This window comes from Uranotaenia lowii, chromosome 3, assembly GCF_029784155.1.
Source record: "Uranotaenia lowii strain MFRU-FL chromosome 3, ASM2978415v1, whole genome shotgun sequence".
Taxonomy (NCBI): Eukaryota; Metazoa; Arthropoda; class Insecta; order Diptera; family Culicidae; genus Uranotaenia; species Uranotaenia lowii.
Genome location: NC_073693.1, coordinates 176,092,914 through 176,111,948, shown reverse-complemented (window position 1 = coordinate 176,111,948; position 19,035 = coordinate 176,092,914). Strand labels below are relative to the sequence as shown.

Sequence of the window (19,035 nt, the reverse complement as noted above, 5' to 3'; positions counted from 1 at the left end):
CCATCAAACATTGATCAGATCAACAAAATTTAAGCTTGGAAGTTGTATTTCTACAGCTTTCCTTACACAGCAGCAGGAATGATTGAAGCTAAACCTACCTGGGTCGGTTAGTTAAATGATGATTATCGCTGACTGCCACCTGGATCCGGCAAAGGCTCCATCGTTATCGCTCTCACAGCTACTGGAGCAGGCCTCCCCTCCCCCATGCGTTGTTGTTTTTCCGTCTCATCGTCGTCGTCGGTCGTCCGAACACAACAAGCCTACAGATATCTTCTAGCTCAGGTCTCAGGGCACCAGGCGGCTCCATCTGAAACATAAACTGTGTACACATAGAGCCAGTTTCAGAGCACAATCAAGTGGGGGAGTTCAAATTTTCGGCTGTGTGGGTGTTTAGCAGATTTTCGCCTGTTAAGCCCCCCCCCCCCCTCCCCCTTCTCCACTCTTCAAGGTAGTAATCGTTGGAGCGTGCTTCTAGGGGTGTGTTTGTGCGTGGGTATGGAAGCTGTTTTCCAGTTTGGAGTTGATTGTAAACTTTTCTCTTGCTCGCCCCTGCTGGTCTGATTCGATGTGTATGGAAAGATGGGGCGAGATGCGGGAGAGCAGGAAGCTATTACATTACATTTGGCCTCTGATTCTATAAAAAGGTACGATGCCTCGATGCTCGACCGTTCGTTCCCAAACGACGAACGATGAAACTGTTTTGCGGTGCTTTCGTTGATGCTGCTCCCTTCATCAGATTACCATCATCTCGTTCTCTCATGATATTGTTGAACGAAGTGCAAAAAATAAAAGCTAAACTCTCTGCTAGTTACTTGTTCGTTCTTCCCCAAGGTCAAAGTGATGCTGGTTTGTCTATTTCGTAGGTATCGAGAAACGGCTCGCAATCTGAGATTACAACAAAAGGGTTAGAAGAGATTCGAATCGTTCCGTGATGTGATCTTTGTGTTTATCTCCGGCTGGAGAAGGGCGCGAGAAGAAAAAAAATCATCTCGATATACGAGACTTTCCACAACGATCTTTACGTGCTCTATCCGAAGGTCGAAATGTTAATCATGTCTGCTGACCTAGATATTGGGCGTTGTATGATTCAAGTTTCATTGCCGCATTCAGTGGCACGAACATGCAAGGATCTTCATCGATCCCTGATGATTTTTTCCATCTTTATATGAACTTTTTCTTGCTGTACAACTGAATTACATTTTCGAGGTCATCCTCTGGAAACAACTTTCTTTGTGCATGTATAGAAGTACATATACATATGTGCCTGAAAGCTAATAAAACTTATTCATTAATTAGTAAATTTTTGCTTATTCGAATAATTTGTCCTGAAGTCTGATTTTTCTTTCATTCGACTTTATAGTAGGAACTTAGAAATAATGCTTTGATATCTTCAGGAAAGTTGAAATGAAAGTTAGTAAAAGAAATTGAAACAAACTAATTTGATAAAACTTCATTTTGTGTTTCATAATAACAGACATGTTTAAAGATGTCTGAGCAAAACAAATTATGAAACTTGGTTTTCTCGTGTACACTAGATTGAGTCTGATTTGCGGCCATTTTTGAATTTCTCAAATCCTGGGCTTCCAAAGCTTCGTTTTATTTCAAAACTCACCCATGATTTTTTGCAGAATGTAAATTTTGAAATGTAAATAACCTTTACATGAGTAAATTTGAACTTTTAGGGTTGTAACGAAAAATTGAATATGTTGTACTAAAAATCAACATTATTTTTGTCTCTTTTGTTGAATCTAGCCTACCAATGGTTTTTTGGCCAATTTAAAAATTCTCTATAAGAAATTTTTTTGATTAACTTTTTCGAAGATGGTAGCTTTGTATAAAATTCCTATAAAAAAGGAAAAAAAAAGTAGCTTTGTATCTTATAAGACAAAAAAATATTAGGTATTGAAAAGGGGCATGTCTTTTGGCATTGAAAAACAATAAAAAAAAATTAACATCACTTCTGCGAGCCTAGCAAGTATGACAACTTTTCATGCAGTGATGTCAATTGAATTTATTACTTTTCAATACCAAAAGACATGCCCCATTCGATATCTAATAACTTTTTTGTCTAATAAGATACGAAGTTTCCAGAACCTCCCAGATAACCACTTAGCATTGTTGTAAGCCGCTTTAATTTTTTTTTAATTAATGGTCCCGCGCCGATCCTCCGGTGCATAGGGAACCGAACCGAAGTTTCGGTCTTCGAAAAAGTTGAAAACGAACAATTTTCTTTAGATAATTTATAAATTGGCACAAAAACCATTAGTAGGCTCGGCTCCACAGAAGAGACAAAAATTATGTTGGTTTTCAGTACAAAATATTCAATTTTCCTATAAAAACCTAAAATTTTAAGTTTACTTATGTAAACGTTACTTAAACATTCTGCAACAAAACATGGTCGAGTTTTGAACAAGAAAGAATTTTTTAAGGCCTCAAGGTTTGAGAAATTCGAAAATGACCCCAAATCGACTTAGTCTTGTGTCCACAGATGTACAATACACGGTTCGAAAGATCTTGAGGAAACAAAAAAAAATCACTATGAGGCCGAAAAAATCTACTGTGGGAGAAAAAAGTTTTAAAACCGGGAATTATTTTTCAGTATTAAATCAGTACAATACTGGCCAAATTTTCCAGAATGAGAAGAGGATTAATAACGCAAAAGCATCAAAATCTCAAAAAAAACAGAATTTAAAAAAAGGTCAGAATGAGCAGTTTGGTTTTCGGATGTACATGTATGAGCAATACAAGGTTCAAAAATATTGAAGAGATATGAAAAAGTTACTATGGGGTCTACAAAATCTACCGTGGGATATAAATTAATTTAATTTTTTTTTCTAAATACATTACATTTTAGACACTTTACCACGACTGTGGCGTGCGTTTGTATAAAAAAAAAAATGAAGAAGTTGCATTATTTCGAAGAAAATATTGGCTGATATGTTCAGCGTGCGTTTTGCCTCTCTTCAAAATAATACAACTTTTTTTTAAAGTTTGTCTTTTTCAATCCATAACTTTTTTTCTCCCACGGTAGATTTTCTTGACCCCATAATATTTTTTTCTTGTCTCGTCAAGAATTTCTTTTTTTCCGGGCTTTTGCGTAAAAAAAAACATCCTTTAGATCTTTCGAACCGTATATTGCCAGCGTTGCCACATGAAAATCCGTATTTTCGAGGCAAAAAATCATTGTATAAAACTCAAAAATCTGTATTAAAATCTGTATCTAAAATTTATATTCTTGATATTAACGATGCCCTATGATTAGTTTTTATAGTGCGTAGCACACTAAATTTAACTGCACTCCTGATAACTGTGGACTACGAACTATAAAATATGTGGTTCCGGCACAAGTTTTTATCATAAAAGATTAAAACTCTTTTCAAAAAGTGCTCTGTTTTTTGCCGAAAAGTAAAAAAAAAAATGCTGCATAAATGCTGCAGCGAATTTCTATTTGCCTGACCTAGATTTTGATACACGGGAATCCTTTTTTGGTTTAACTTTGTTTGAAAACATTCAGTGCAGCGGTCAATATAAGGCCATGAAAAGTTTAGAGTCAATATCTTTGGTTGAATATACAATAGAATTGTGTTCTTTCTCGGTATAATAATAGATTCGGATTAGAAAATTGTGGCAAAACGCAAATGTCTCTGTTATGAGGCGGTTTCTGTACTGAGTTGTATTCACAGTATATTGCGAGAAAAATGTCCACAGCCGAAAATATAAGTCAATGGTATTTGACTAGCATTAAAAGATGCATTTCGTGTATTATAAAGACTGATCTTGATATATGATCTCACCGAAAATTTTCTATGGAAACAGCTTTGCTAGTGCTCAATTGAGGCTTCCAAAATATCCCATTGCTCCGTCGAATTTCTTCATTATCCTCCAGCTGATTTATGATCGCTTCTTCACTTTATTCTAACAATGAAACTCAACATTGCTTAAATAAGTGTCCACATGAATTAAAAAAAAAATATATGTATTGACAAAACAAAACTTTTGGGAAGAATTTCAACGGAGCACACATTTTCCAAACTTCACTATTCTAGCACACGCCTACTTCCTCATTTGAACTGAGAAAATGAATAGAACATGCATTGCATAAATCATGTGATTTTTTTAAAGTTTTATAAGTGAAACTTTCCCATCTTTGTGGCATTCGTGTGTCAGCAATCATGTAATGAAAAACGCAAAAGTTACAGGAACAAGGGAGGAATGAAGCGTAGAGCTCCCGACCAAACGCTTCATATCATCATGTAGGAATTGGTTATAAAGTGGGGAGATTTCGTTGATTATGGATTTGTTGTAATTCTTTTGTATTTTTAATAGCATTTCAAGATTTTAAAATTTAATTTTCCAACAGTTGCATTTTCGAAGGGCTTGTAATCAATCAAGCGTACAAACTTGAAATCAACAAATTGTTAAAAGTTTGAATAAATATTTTGATTCTTTAACGTTTTTTTACAGAATCGCGAATCCAATTCATTATCTTATTCCTTTCATTGAAAATTGAATTTCGTGCAATGTTTTGCAGTCGTAGTTATCCGTACAAAGGTTGACTGAAACGCGGTTAGCGTGTAGAACTCCGACACATTACTTTGACAAGTCGCACAAATGTTGCAGTTCAATTTAGTTCGCTGCGAATAATATTTGAAAAAAAAAAATGAAAATAGATACTTTTTAAAGAGTTCAATAGTAACTAATTACAATTTTGAGAATCTAATGGTTAAAAAGATAGGAATCTGCTCCAGATTCCGTAATCAAAAACCAGTACCGTGTTTAAAAACCAGTACGATGAAACATCGATATTGCACCAGCGATGAAAAAGGGAACGAACTCACCAGTTTCCTGAATAAGATTTGAGGTTTCGAAGGCAAGATTTCTCGATTATCCCGGGATTAGCTGCTTTCAAGATTCCCCAAGAAATAGGTGGTATTTATGTAACTCCTTTAATCTGTTTTCGGACCCCTGTTTTGTAGCAATTTTAGAAAAAAAAATGTATTTGGGAAAAGTTAAATTTTCCAGCATTTAAATAAACATTCCTGTCACTTACGAGCACAGCCTACCGAGTCCTCAAGGTTGTTCCTCAAAAGATTACAATGCATAAAGTCAATTAAGGTATACCACAAAAATCACTCAACAGACAAAAATACCATTTTTTATTTAATTTTTTTAAATTAGATATTCCTTTCTCAAGAAATTTTGAAAACAGAATTTTTTTAATAAATGCCATACACCGTAAGCTTCTCAGTTTTTTTTCCATATTTAAAAACTCAAAAGTCCAAAAAGTGAACGGCTTATGAGCTATGTTGTATTTTCGAATCATCAGATTTCAGTACATCTTTTCCGAGATGCAAAAACTAACTTATTGATTTGATTGAAAAACATCATCTGGAAGTTTTATTAATTTTCATGATCAAAAAAATTGAAGAGCAAAGTTGATCTCAATTTTAGTGTAGCACTGCGTTATTGTTAATGTTTTGTTTAAATGAGATATTTTTTCGTTGTATATCGTTTTACATTTTTTTTTATTAATTTTTAATATCTTTAGTTTTTTTTAACTTGAAATATTCTACGGATACGAACAATATTGCTGGAGAATTTTTCAATGCATCCGGAAAACCGGTTTCCACTTAACACACTTGGTTGAAGTTGGTATTGTTTCCAGGAGACCCATGTATTTAAAATCCCTAAATATAGGCAACGCTTTGCTCTTCACACAGATATCCTTTGAGATTCGTACCTACCTATTTATTTTAACCAACATTGTGATTCGACTCCACCAACAAATCGGGTGCGCTCAGAAAAGTATATCAATCCCGGATGTAGGAATGTTTGGCTGATATGCAATAATGGCTTTGTTGTTGCTCAATGAGACTGTTGGTGGTGCTTTATACGACTGAAAAACGGCTCAAATTCTCCGGAAGTTGCTCAGTGGTGGTGTTGTTAAATATCGTTTGAAAGTGGCAACTTGGCACGAAGCACGGCCCCAGCAACGCGTACGGAATAGAAAAGTAGCAGCAGCAGCAGCAGCAGCAGCATAAACATACCGACAAACGACGACGACAACGTTCACAAAACCGTGTCACGGTAGCGTGCTCCCAACCACTTTCCGTTTGATCTGTGATTTCGGCCAAGCTGTTTGGCCGAACCAACTAAATCATCCAAAACGTTTTGCACGGAAGCGATCCGGATCATGGGGTGCGCACAGTCGGCAGAGGAACGTGCAGCGGCGGCACGAAGCCGGCTCATCGAACGAAACCTGAAGGAGGATGGCATCCAGGCGGCGAAGGATATCAAATTGTTACTGCTCGGTAAGACGAAGTTTAACTCTGATTATCTGCGTCCCATTATCTGGTATAGTTTATTGTGCATATATTTGTGGTCTTTTTGGGAACTTTATGAACGTGATTGAACTCGTTGACTTGAGAATATAGGGCAGGAAGCGTTCGATTTAGATTGTTGTTAAGTTTTATTTTTGGATTTACTTTCCAAAGTTTGCAGAGTTTGTAACAATAAATTTGAAGTGATAATTTGTCTCTTGAAGTTTAATGGGTTTCTTTAGGCAAATATTATTGGATAAATGTATAAATCATATAACAAACTAATACAAACAAGCAGTAAATAACTAAAAAATTACTTTTGAGCTTCCGAAAATTAAAAGCATTATCGTTTAACGGGGCATCATGCAACAGCAGGATTAGATGCAATATTTGTATACCACAACACTTATTAAATTTTGATTTTGATATAATGCAATAAAGTTATCATTTAATGATTAAAAATGATTATGACACAGTTTCTAACATTGTGAGATAGTATCCACGCTAGGCCTACTATTGTGTGGTGATTGCTACAGTTCTATCTGTATCAACCACTGCAAGGTAGTAGGCCCGTGAGAAATGTGATGAAAAGTTTTCAAATTAAAATTACCCTTCCGCTCAATTGCAACATCTTTCATCTTATTCTAGTCTTCTATCCGTATATAATCTTTCAATTCTTAAATATTCTTTCTCAAAGAATATAAATTTCACCGATATAGCCTATAAAATAATTTCACAAAATAAAATTTACGGTGATTAACTCTTCATTTAAAAAATTGTGAGATAGTGTTTTAATTTTTTTTACATTTTTCGATGCCGTAGAAAACTTTACCCATGTATGAAGTATTGGTTTAATGATATCACCTACAAACATCATGATGCTTTTATTATTCTATACCAACACTGTTGGCACCTGTTGGTGTACAATATTTTTCGGACTATCATCAATTAAATAAAAACAAAATAAATATTTGTATAATTCAGTTACAAGTCAAAGATTCATCTTTTAAATGTCGTTTACATGTGCTGGAATATGATTGTTTAACATCATTCGTATGTTAATTTCAAAATTGCATCCATCCAAGCATAAATTTTTACGATTTCAACTAGTAGAATTTTTGTAGTATTTTTACCCCTAAATGTATGCAGCACCCTTATGCTTCTTCTTAGAAAACATTTTCGTCAGAAAAAAAGGTAAAATTTAATTCGTACAAAACCAAAACCTACTGCAATTGATGCTTTATGCGTTATGACATCATAAATACATCAAGAACTATAAAATTTCAAACGTTTTCATTTGATTTTTCATTAAAAACTAAATTTTTTGCAATTTACTTTTTTCTCTTAGTAGGATGAAAATCGCATGTTTTTGTAAATTGAAAAATAACTGCTGAGAAAGATTATTTTTCTGACGTCAATTTGATGTCTCATCAACCTTAAAACTATTGATGTACATGTACATTTTTATCCATTATTATGATTCCTTAAGTAAAAAAATAGGAAACTTACTTTCACCGTTGATTAATATCTTTGAATTTGCACAATAGCCTGGTAGAGCGTATATGATACGCATAGAATGATTTTTTTTTTCAAACAAAAACCTTATCTCATGCTCAAATTCAATAAACTAAATCTACCAAACTCTTTTAACTCTTGAACAGCCTTAGTCGATCATCAAAATGATTTAGAATTAAAAACTTTGAGCAACAATATTGGAACAACAATAAAAACTTTGAGCTTAGAGAAGAATATTTCGTTTGCTATTCCGGGACCTTCATGGGAGGATTCCTCCCCTCCCTACTCAGTTTCAACGGCCATGCATCTGTGTTACCTTGTACACATTGTTCAAACCATAAAAAATCTTCAAACAAACCAACATTATTTATACGACTTGCATATATCGATTACTAAATATAAATCTTTATCTTTACATCTTTACAGGAGCTGGAGAGTCCGGGAAGAGCACAATCGTCAAACAGATGAAGTAAGTTTTATTTTTAATTTATACAACTGGATTTCGTTAGGTTGTTCCCTAAGTCATTTGTTTAAATTTAGATCCATTTATTCTAAAGGTTCCTGATCTAATTACACAAGGCAACAAAATTCATATTTTTCCGAGGTGCAAAGAAAAGAGAAGCTAATTTTGATTTATTTTGGGGCGCTTAATAATTTCAAATTCCAGGTAAAAATTCATTAAATGCATGTTTTTTTGGTCAAAACTATAGAACATTACATTATTTTGAAAATAAAAGTTTTAACTCAACTTTCTCGAAGATCGCGAGAAATTTTGTCTTCTGAGAAAAAGCTATTAAAGGTTTTTTTTTATTAATTCTTTCCAAATCTGCAAAAACGGAAATTTTTACTAAATATTAAAATAAAATTAAACTAAATACAATCTTTGATATTTTTAAAACCATAAGACAAATCGTTTCACAATCTTTAACAAAGTTGTTAAATGAATTAAAATCTTTCATTTCAAATATTCGAAGTCATTCATTAATGATGTCAGAAATAGTTTAAATATTTTCTATTCATTTTTTTTAATTGTAATTGTTACTTGATTTAAGAAGTTGTTTCTCTGAAACAAGAACATCTAGTCAAGTTCTGTTTCCTGGATTAAATGAAGAATAATAAATGGATTACACATATAATATACGGCGTATTACAGGACACGACACTTAACGTTCTTACTAACATAAAAGGATTTAAAATTACCTTTCTTGTCGACCGGTTTCGGGCTCGATGTTGCCCATCTACAGGACGATGTCCGACTGGTTACTCAAAAGAAAAACACTAACACAGCTTCATACTACTGCATAGTATTCGTCGAAGGATGGTCTTATCATTTTTGGTTGGCCAAGTTGAAAAGAGGCGATATGATTGGCGGGTCGTCCTCGTTCATTAAAGGCCTCTCAGATGTTGTTATGAACATGGATTCCCAGGCATTTAAATGTGACGCTTTGCGTATACATTTTTTGAAACTAATCTTTTCCCAATCTATAGAGTGGTTAGATTCCGATGCGTGGGCGGCTACGCTGGATTCGTTGGTTTTGTTGTTGTCCACAGCGTTTTTATGTTCTTTTAATCGTGTTTTAAACTTTCGTCTTGTCTGGCCAATATAAACTGCTGGACAAGTCTCACACGGAATCTCGTAAATTCCGGATCTTTCTTCCGGTGGGACTTTGTCTTTCAGTGACACCAACCGATCTTTTAAGGTATTGGAGCTTTTGTATGCAACTTTCAAGCCATGGTTAGAGAGAATCTTTCGAATATCGTTAGTCAGTGGTGGGAAGAACGGCAAACTGACTCTTTGAGATTCTTCTTTTTCAGGTTTGAAGGTGGTTGCATTATTCCGGAACTTTTTCCTCTCGTGTTTGCGAAGAATTTTATGAACAAATTCTTTGTCGTATCCATTCAGATTTGCAGCCGATAATATTTTTTCTTTTTCATTGTTAAACTCACTGGTTTCCATAGGTATGTTGTATAAACGATGTGCCATGGAGTGAAACGCAGCTTGTTTTTGAGCACCGAAGTGATTGGAGTCTGCTGTTATGTAGCGATCGGTGGATGTTGGTTTTCTGTAGATCCCAAATTTCACCGTGCTATCATCTTTTCTAGAGATTAACAAATCGAGGAATGGAAGTTTTCTATCTATTTCTTTCTCCACGGTAAATTTTATCGAACTGTGTTGACAGTTCAAAAGCTTTGACTATCGTTCTTTGACCGTGGCGAGGATGTCATCTACATATCGCCACCAAACTCGGGGGAAAAGTTTTTCGCTTTTTTCGAGGTCGTGTTCAAAATCGCTCATAAACAATTCAGCTAGCAAAGGGGAAAGTTTGCTCCCCATGCTTAGTCCGAAGGTTTGTTTATACCCCGGAATAGGAAGAAGTTTTGGTTCATACAAACCTCAGCTACGGTCACGTACGCTTCTATATTGTTTGGTGGTGCTCGGCGTCGTTCTAGATGTCTACGTAGGCTGCGCAAGGCGTCAGGAATGGGGACGCTAGGAAAGAGTGCGGAGACGTCAAACGAGACTAAGATTTCACCTCGACGCACTTTGAAGTTTTTCAATTTTTCAACTAGCTCCACCGAATTCTTGACACTTTTTCCATGTTTTACTGGGTATTTTCTCATTTCTTCGACCAACCAAGCTGCCATTTTTTCGGTTGGAGTGCATATGTTCGAAGAAATGGGTCTCATGGCAACGGGATTCTTATGAATTTTTGGGAGGCAGTAAAGTGAAGCTACTTTTGGATTCGGTACTAGAAATTTTCTTTCTAATTTTACTTCACCCATCAGGAGCGCTACTTTTTGCCTTGCGATGTTTGCTACCTCGATCAACATGTTGAGAGGATCTTTCGGCTTACCATTTTTGTACATGCATTCTTCATACGGCCCAGATGAAATCATGTCCCGAACTTTGGTGTCGTAGTCTTGCTTATCCAGGATGACAACGGCGTTTCCCTTATCTGCCCGGGTGAAAACCACTTCACGCTTTTTCAGTTGTTCTAAAACTTTTTCACAACCACTAGACTCTGGCTTTGAATGGCGTTTTTTTCTCGAAGCCTTTTGAAGTGAATTTGCAATATCATAGCGCAGGGCAGCTTTGGAAGGGAAATTCCGGAACTGTATAGCGCTCTCGATATTATTCACTATCTCGGCAATTGGGGCATTTTCTTGTGCCACGGCAAAATTTAACCCTTTATTCAACAAGGCATTTTAACCATCACTCAGTTGAATTGATGACAAATTCACTACGAATTTCTCAATCGTTTTCGGTACCCCCCTATTCTTCTTGATTGCTTGAGCGATTTTCTTTTGAGTAACCAGTCGGACATCGTCCTGTAGATGGGCAACATCGAGCCCGAAACCGGTCGACAAGAAAGGTAATTTTAAATCCTTTTATGTTAGTAAGAACGTTAAGTGTCGTGTCCTGTAATACGCCGTATATTATATGTGTAGTATAAGTTCTTACGTTGGCACAAAACCACTAAAATGAGTAATAAATGGATTCTAAACTATTTATCATTTGTTATTTGTTTATTTTCATCTACAGATCACATATTGATCCAAATGATCGATTTTACCCAAAACTGATCAGTATTAAATTTTCCACAAGCCATATCACCAAAACTAGAGGTGATATAAACCAAATCTAAAAATTTTTTTGAATTCAGAACGAGAAAATTTTTAGTTAATAGACTACGAATGATGTTGCCATTATTTTTTCACTGGTTTAGATCTAATTTTGTTGGTCCAATTCTTGTATAAATTAAACCCAAGAGTAGACCACGGATACAAGTGCTCTAAGGAAAATGAACAGTGAATAACGTAAAAAATGTTTGCGTACTACATTGGAATCGCCTACTGAACTGAATAAAAGATTAACAAACCTGCGAATGACAGAAATCTCGCTTGTAAAAAATGTCGCTATGCGGTTTGGTGCTATAAACATAATATTATGCATTCAGAAAAAACCCAAAATATGAGCGCTAATATAATCATAGCAGCTTTGCCTACTAGTGACACGTCGCATACGTCGCGATGTTGGAAATAATAACGACGAAGCGCGAGTTTCCTAGGAGACTACAGTAAATATTATGCATGCAGAAAAAATCCAAAATATGAGCGCTAATAATCATAGCAGCATTGCCTACTAGCGACACGTCGCATACGTCGCGACGTTGAAAATAATAACGACGCACCGCAAGTTTCCTAGGAGACCTGGAGCATGCGATTGATGCCCTAAGGAAAATGTACAGAAAATAACATAAACAATGTTCGAGTACTACATTGAAATCGCCTACTGGACTGAAAAAAGAAAAACAAACCTGCGAATGACAGAAATCTCGCTAGTAAAAAAGCGTCGCTTGTCCTACTGTCGCTATTCGGTTTGGTGCTATACACATAATAACTAAATCGCCTACTGGCCTGAAAAAAAAGAATAGGTTTGTTATGTGACATCTGAATGACAGGAATCTCGCTAGTAAAAACGTGTCGCTAGTAAAACTGTCGCTATTCGGTTTGGTTCTATACACATAATAGTATTTTGAATATACTCAGATCGAAAAATCGGTCAGCGTTCGGTTCTTTCAACCTGTGATCGGTCCAAAAAAAGACCAGAAAACCATCCAAATTCGGACCACCAATTTAGTCCCCTGGTGACACAAGTATCCTAACGACGCGATGCCAAAAACAAACTGATAAAACAATTGGTCCGTTTTTGCCAGACCATATTTGATCTGGATTTCTAGAACAAATTTGGTCCGATTCCAGACTAAAATTGGTCAGATCCCAGTCTGTTTCTAGACGCTTCCGAACCAAAATACGTTCGTTTTCTGAATCCAAGCATCGTAAATTTATAAACTATTTGGATTTTTGAAAAAGTTCAAGTTATTCGTATTAAATTTATTTTATTCAACATCTACGTAACACATAACATTTAAAAAAAATATAAAATATCACTGAAACAAAACATTTTTCCGAAGGTAAACAACCTCGCGTTAACTCGAAGAATCTGGATTGGTTTACCGATGCTTTCCATCGAACAATCTTCCTACCCATTCTTAGCACCCAGCTTTGTGTTGCTTGGACCATGAATCCTCCAAATTGAATGCGCTTTCGTTGTTTGTTGTTTTATTTGGGATTTTAAGCCTTTTGGGTTTATTCATCCCATAAATGCGCTTTCGGAACGAAACATTCGATTAAAAGTAGTTGATGATGATCCGGGAGAACCTTCAGATGACGGACGCCGTAAATGAAGTGGATTTAGATAACTCATGTTCTGCTGGCCTTGCGAAGTGTCCCCGCTAGGGATGATTGCCTAGAGAATTGTTTTTATTCTTAACAATGCTTTAAACAAACTTACCTGAGAAAGTTTTAGAAGGAAATTTGATTCGCTCTCCGTCGAAAATGCAAGTTTAAAAAATTATGACAAATAAAAAAAACTATATGATTGCTACGATTGAAACCGCGGTGGAACTTTTCGAAACTAGACGACAAACACAAGAGTATTTCACCCAAAAACCTGGCCAAAGTTTTTTTTTGAACTGCCGAATTTCAGATAATTTGAATGACAGGATATTGTAAGAAAATCAGTAAATAACTTATTTCAATGCTTTTCGCGTGCAAAAATAGAGTTTTTCATGTTTATTCCTACAAAATTCAACTTTAATTTTTTTTAGATTTAATTATATAGGAGCTGTTTCGATAGATAACGGTTTTGATTAATTTGTTCGACTACGTAAGAGATTATGTTCGGCCAATTCAAGATAGATCTACTGTTTATAATTTGAGATATAATTTTCAAAAAATCATTACACTGATGTTCTTAAGTTGAAACTTTTTCTCTAGCTATGTTCAAATTAACTTTTGTTAAAAACTCTGCTGAAAGCACTGGAGAGGTATAAAGAAAAGCTATTTCCATCTCTGGCGTTTCAGCTTAAGCTCAGATAAATGGAACAACATTTCAGAAAGAGGCTTTTTATTTTCTCTGCGATTGCCTTTTCGATGTTCTTAAATTGTTTAGCTTAATATTACGATCAATCACATTAAATCCAGTGAGAATCCTAAGAAAATCCTAAGAAAATCCTTGTGATCTAAACTGGAAAAAATCTGATTCCGGGCAGGCTTTCCACGCAATTGCACTGTGGCACTACAAAGTTTTTCGCCAATTGAAAATCAACGAATATAAGCTAATACACGGGTTTTAAAAGTATACACGATTGCGTAGTTCACTTTTTTCTACCTTATTCTAAAGTTTAAACTTGAGTAATTAACCTTTGAAGACCGAAAGTCTACAATTTTCCTCCTAGTTTTGAAAAAAATACTATGTAGCTTGACGTTTCTATCCATAATATCATCTTTTTTATCGCAGCGCTCTCTGAGGGTGATTTCGAGCTGCAAATCGATAAATTGTGATCAGTGCTATTACTATGATATTAATGTTTATTTGATTCTTGAATACATTTGACACCATGTACCAGTCAGTTTTTCAGTATTCAATTTTGTTAAGAACAGCGGCTGACAGAACATCAATAATTTTATCAACTGAAATTTTACAACAAACCATATAAAAATTGGATTTAGAAGTGGCTTAAAACAAATTTTGAAACGGAGAATTGAAAATAATACTATAATGTGCTATAATGTTATATTTGAGGATAAGTGGTTGCAAAAAGTGTTTCAGATATTGTATAAGGAGCTTTAAAAAACCGTTTATTTTGTTTGTAGTTTTCAAAGCTTTATTTTGTCAAATAAATATTATAGTTTATATTTCCAGCCACAAATTTAACATCATGAGAAAATTCATAACTTCAAGAACCATATACAGATGAAAAAAAAAACTTCCGCATACTTACGCACTCGTGATATTTTCAATGTTGAAGTTGGAAAATTTGTCACCATTTTTTTTTAATCCTTTCAATTTGCCATGTTTATTTTAATCATTTGTTCAAGAAAATAAAAGTTTTTCAAATTAAAGTTTAAAATTGTTTTTTAGAGCTTATTGTTGATAATTTATTTACCTTATGAATTATAAGTTATGGTACATTTCCATAAAGATTCATATCGTAGAACATCTATAAAAGTCGCCGAATTTTTTTTAGAATTTCAAAAACTATATACTCCATTTTTAAATTTTAACAAAGAAAACTCTTGGATATTACGGGTCTTAATTCGAGTATTCATTCAAATTAATTTCGAAATTTTTGTTTGCAGAATGAACGTTTATTTTTTAGAGCTCAGCTGTTTAAAATAATTATACAGTCATAGAGCAATCTCTATAAATAGAAGCAAATCTTTTAGTTTTAGAAAATGGGTCACAGGAGCTCCATGAAATTGAGCCTATAAATGTTTTAAGCTATGCAGCACAAATGAACTAAGGGCCGTTGTTCAATGAAGTAAGTTGAAACTAGTCAAAACCGATCCAGCTCGGCAGGAGGATTCGTTTCAACCTGGTAGAAATTGGTCGACGTCAATTGGAAAAAGACAGGTGATCAACTGTCAATCCATTCGAAGATATTCAAACATATGACTGAAAGTAAAATAAAAAACAAAACACTTTTCGCCAACCTTTGTTCTGTATATTATGCATGCAGAAAAAATTCAAAATATGAGCGCTAGTAATCAAAGCAGCTTTGCCTACTAGCGACACGTCGCATACGTCGCGACGTTGAAATTAATAACGACGCATCGCGAGTTTCCTAGGAAACTTGAAGCATGCGATTGATGACCTAGGGAAAATGTACAGTAAATAACGTAAACAATGTTCGAATACTACATTGAAATCGCCTACTGGACTGAAAAAAGAATAACAAACCTGCAAATGACAGGAATCTCGCTAGTAAAAAAGCGTCGCTAGTCCTGCTGTCGCTATTCGGTTTGGTGCTATACCCATAATACTCCTGTGTGCGACGCGTCGCGACTATTGTTTTTCATCCCGGCCAAGAAAAACTGATCAAATTCAAACCAAATCTGGACCGATTTGAACTGTCAGGTCTTGTCTTCGACGTTGCTTTGAGCAGCAGGGAAATGGTCCAGAAAATCGAACGAAAATCTAACGTTTTTTAACTGACAAGCTTTCTTTTGACAGCAATCGGCCCTTTATTGAGAAACGCTCCAATCCGGGTAGTCGCTTCGCTTTTCGATTGGAAAACTTAGCAACCCGCATGAAAGGATACCATAAAAACAAACTTTCTTTTCAAGCCATCAGCAATAGGGCTTTTGCTACACACACATTCAAAAGGTCTGTTGGGCACAGAGTAGGGGGTTTTATATGCGAAAAAAGCGAAATTCCACAAAAATGTTGGTTTTCTCTTAAATGAATGCTCAATTTCGCCGAAAAACATTCATTTGCTAACAATTGGAGACGATTCTGTGAGTGTTTTATAGGATATTAGTGCGGAACCAAGCAAATCAAAAATGAAAAACAAGATAAACCATCATTGTAGTTAAAGCACATTTAACGGTTCCCCCAGATCCTTTGTTCACGTATTGGGGTCTATCATATAAAATTTAGAACAAGGAAGATAAAATTAAGAGTTTTCGTCACGAAATTGATTAAGAAACTTGAGCAATATTTGCCCTGTTTCCACTAAAAACGCTCGTATCCTGTATAAAGTCTTCATTTTCGTTAAAGAACCTCACCCAAAATTAGAAAAAAAAATCACAAACAAGTCAAAAATGTTCTAGCTTTCGAAAAAAACTTTTCAATAGTTTTCATAAATTATTTAAAAAATATTTTTCCTTCGTCGATTTGTATTCATTTCACATGGGGCTGTCACATTTGTTTGCCCAACGGCTTACTAATACTAATGCACTGTGCAAAAGCCCTATAAACTAATGGTTTTTTTATAAACTGCTTGTTTTTTTTCTTATTTCACAAACAGTTTTGTGTTTTCAACCTATTACAAATGTCCATCTTGCTCGAGCTCATCAAGTTTTCAAGAATCAATAGTAATCCAGAAGCGATGCTACTTTACCTGCTGAGACAATCCCTTCCTCATTGAACATGAACCGAACACGCGATGAATCGTTGAAACTTGGAAGTTCTCGTGCTTAGCAGTGATTGAATTAATCCTGATTCAGAAAGATTCAGATGCAGTGATAAGTATCTACCTAAATGTTTTTTCAATCCTTGACCCATAATTATTTGCACAGGAATGAAATTTAGCCTCGAAAAACGGCTGTAAATTACTAAATTTATCAGTTTTGAATCTAAATTTAATTTACTATCGATAGCTTATCCACGATATTTGGCTCATACTTTTTTCGTGATTTCACAAAACAATGATCAAAATTATACGATTCTCCAAAGGTATCGAAATGAAACAAACTTCTTAGAATCACCACAACACGACACCAGCGCGATAAATGATTAGCTGCTGGATTTATGCTGGCTTGGACGAGAGCTCAGTAGTATAAAAGTTTGATGCAAGCTGACATAAATCGACAATCGACGATTTTCATGAAATTTATGCTAATATTCCGTCGCACATATGAAAGTTCTTTACCACCCGGCGCGGCGTCGTCGTCGTACGTTTATTGCCGACAGTTTGGCTCCTCGGTCAGGCGGGTTTGAAGCTGAACCACCGCTAGGAGGTCCTATAAGCATTTCAGCGCCTCGGTCGGTCGGCGACGGAAAAGCGGGCGCAACACGCGACCGACCCCATCAATTTTCATCCAAAGTAAGTTTGAATGGCGCATAAAATTTATTAGTTTCTATTTTCCCTTTTTGCTTTGTTTGTATGCGCGTTTCTCCTGTCGCCATTTCGCGCCAAACATAGGACTCTCGCACCCACTACAAAGGATCGTCACGGAAGGTTATCGATTTTGGGGGTACCTACCTACAGCTACTAACTTTCTTTTTTCTCCTTTCTTCCGCTTTGCTTTACTTGGTTTTGGCCGGAACGGAGAAGATGTGGGTTATGAATTATGCACAACAAGTGCGGTTTCCATATCCGTCGTCGTTGGGTTTTACGAATGAGCTGGTCTATTGTTGGCCTGATGTTGAATCTTTGCCGCTTCTCTCTGTTTATTTGAGGTTTTCTATTTGAACGTGTTTTCAAAATTGAATTCAGCTTTCTAGCCGGTCGTTTTTGTTGGCAAGGTGACGATTGGCGCTTGTTAATATTTATGCCGGGCGTTGGAAGCCTTCTTTAGGCGTAAGAGATTGTAGTATGTTGGTTATTATTCATTCAGAAGATCATTTAACCTGTGAAATCAACTGAACATAACTGAGTCTACAGAACTGTAAAACACGTGAAACAAATCTAGAATCTAAATGTTTCCGATTCTTTCTCACACGTTACACTGCGGATGCTGCCTAATTCTTAAATATTTAACTATATGAAGACACAAGACGTCAACAAAAAGCAATATCCAAAATATGCATCGACCAATGATCGTATAACGAATTATTCATTTACATTATTCCGTGATTAGAAGAAGATATTTAAATCGATTTTCTCAGTCTTCTCCTGCTCTCGTGTGAATTGTTTCTAGTATTGTAAATTTGTCAAAATTTGAGATGAACTTGATAAATCCTGCACTGGGTTTGTTGGATGTTTTTGATGCAATCGCTTGTCTCATCAGCGCAGGGAACTTGTGAAGCTAGTGAATTATTCTCTATTATGCATTGCGTCGTGTCGTAACATAAAGCATATTACAAGGAAAACTACAGACTACGAATTGAACTTTTCTCAAGCTTTACTGTGTTTCCAAAGTCCTATAATTATCTTTAGCCAAACCAGCATACACAAAGCTCGATATTCTGGCATATCTTCTTGCCAGCCAAGGTTTCTAGAGGCGTACCTTAGAACTCTTTCAATTCTATTCTTTTGAACATTGTAGTACGGCTGCCACACAATACTGGCATATTCGTTAGTAGTTCGAATAACTCCAACATAAATCGAGACGGTAGTGTAAGGATTGTACAACTCGTGACAAATCCTACTAAACATACCGTACATGAAATTGGCTTTGACAACCACTTGTTCGATATGTTTCGAAAAATTAAGTTCTGCATCCAACTCTACGCCTAGATCTTTAATTGAGGATTTTATTGTTACGGAACAGTTGTTTTCAAGACAATAACCGTGCACTATGTTGCTAATTTTCCTTGACATGGTGATCACGCTGCATTTTGAGTCATTGATTTTCAAACCAAAATGGCTGCAACACTCAGAAAATTTGTTAAGCGCATTCTGTAGAA

General features: G+C 35.5%; 1 protein-coding gene across 7 annotated transcripts in view; it reads left to right on the top strand.

Moving 5' to 3' along the window:
- LOC129758585 (G protein alpha o subunit) overlaps nt 1-19,035 on the top strand; it is a 180,247-nt gene that overhangs the window by 56,313 nt on the left and 104,899 nt on the right. For 3 of the 7 annotated variants that reach the window (XM_055756126.1, XM_055756122.1, XM_055756127.1), the window contains one exon: nt 8,262-8,304. In XM_055756126.1, coding sequence (XP_055612101.1) covers nt 8,262-8,304 — 43 coding nt within the window. Of the gene's footprint in view, nt 1-5,702; nt 6,312-8,261; nt 8,305-19,035 lie in introns of those variants that run through there. The other 4 variants (XM_055756121.1, XM_055756125.1, XM_055756124.1 and 1 more) reach the window with 4 other exon arrangements.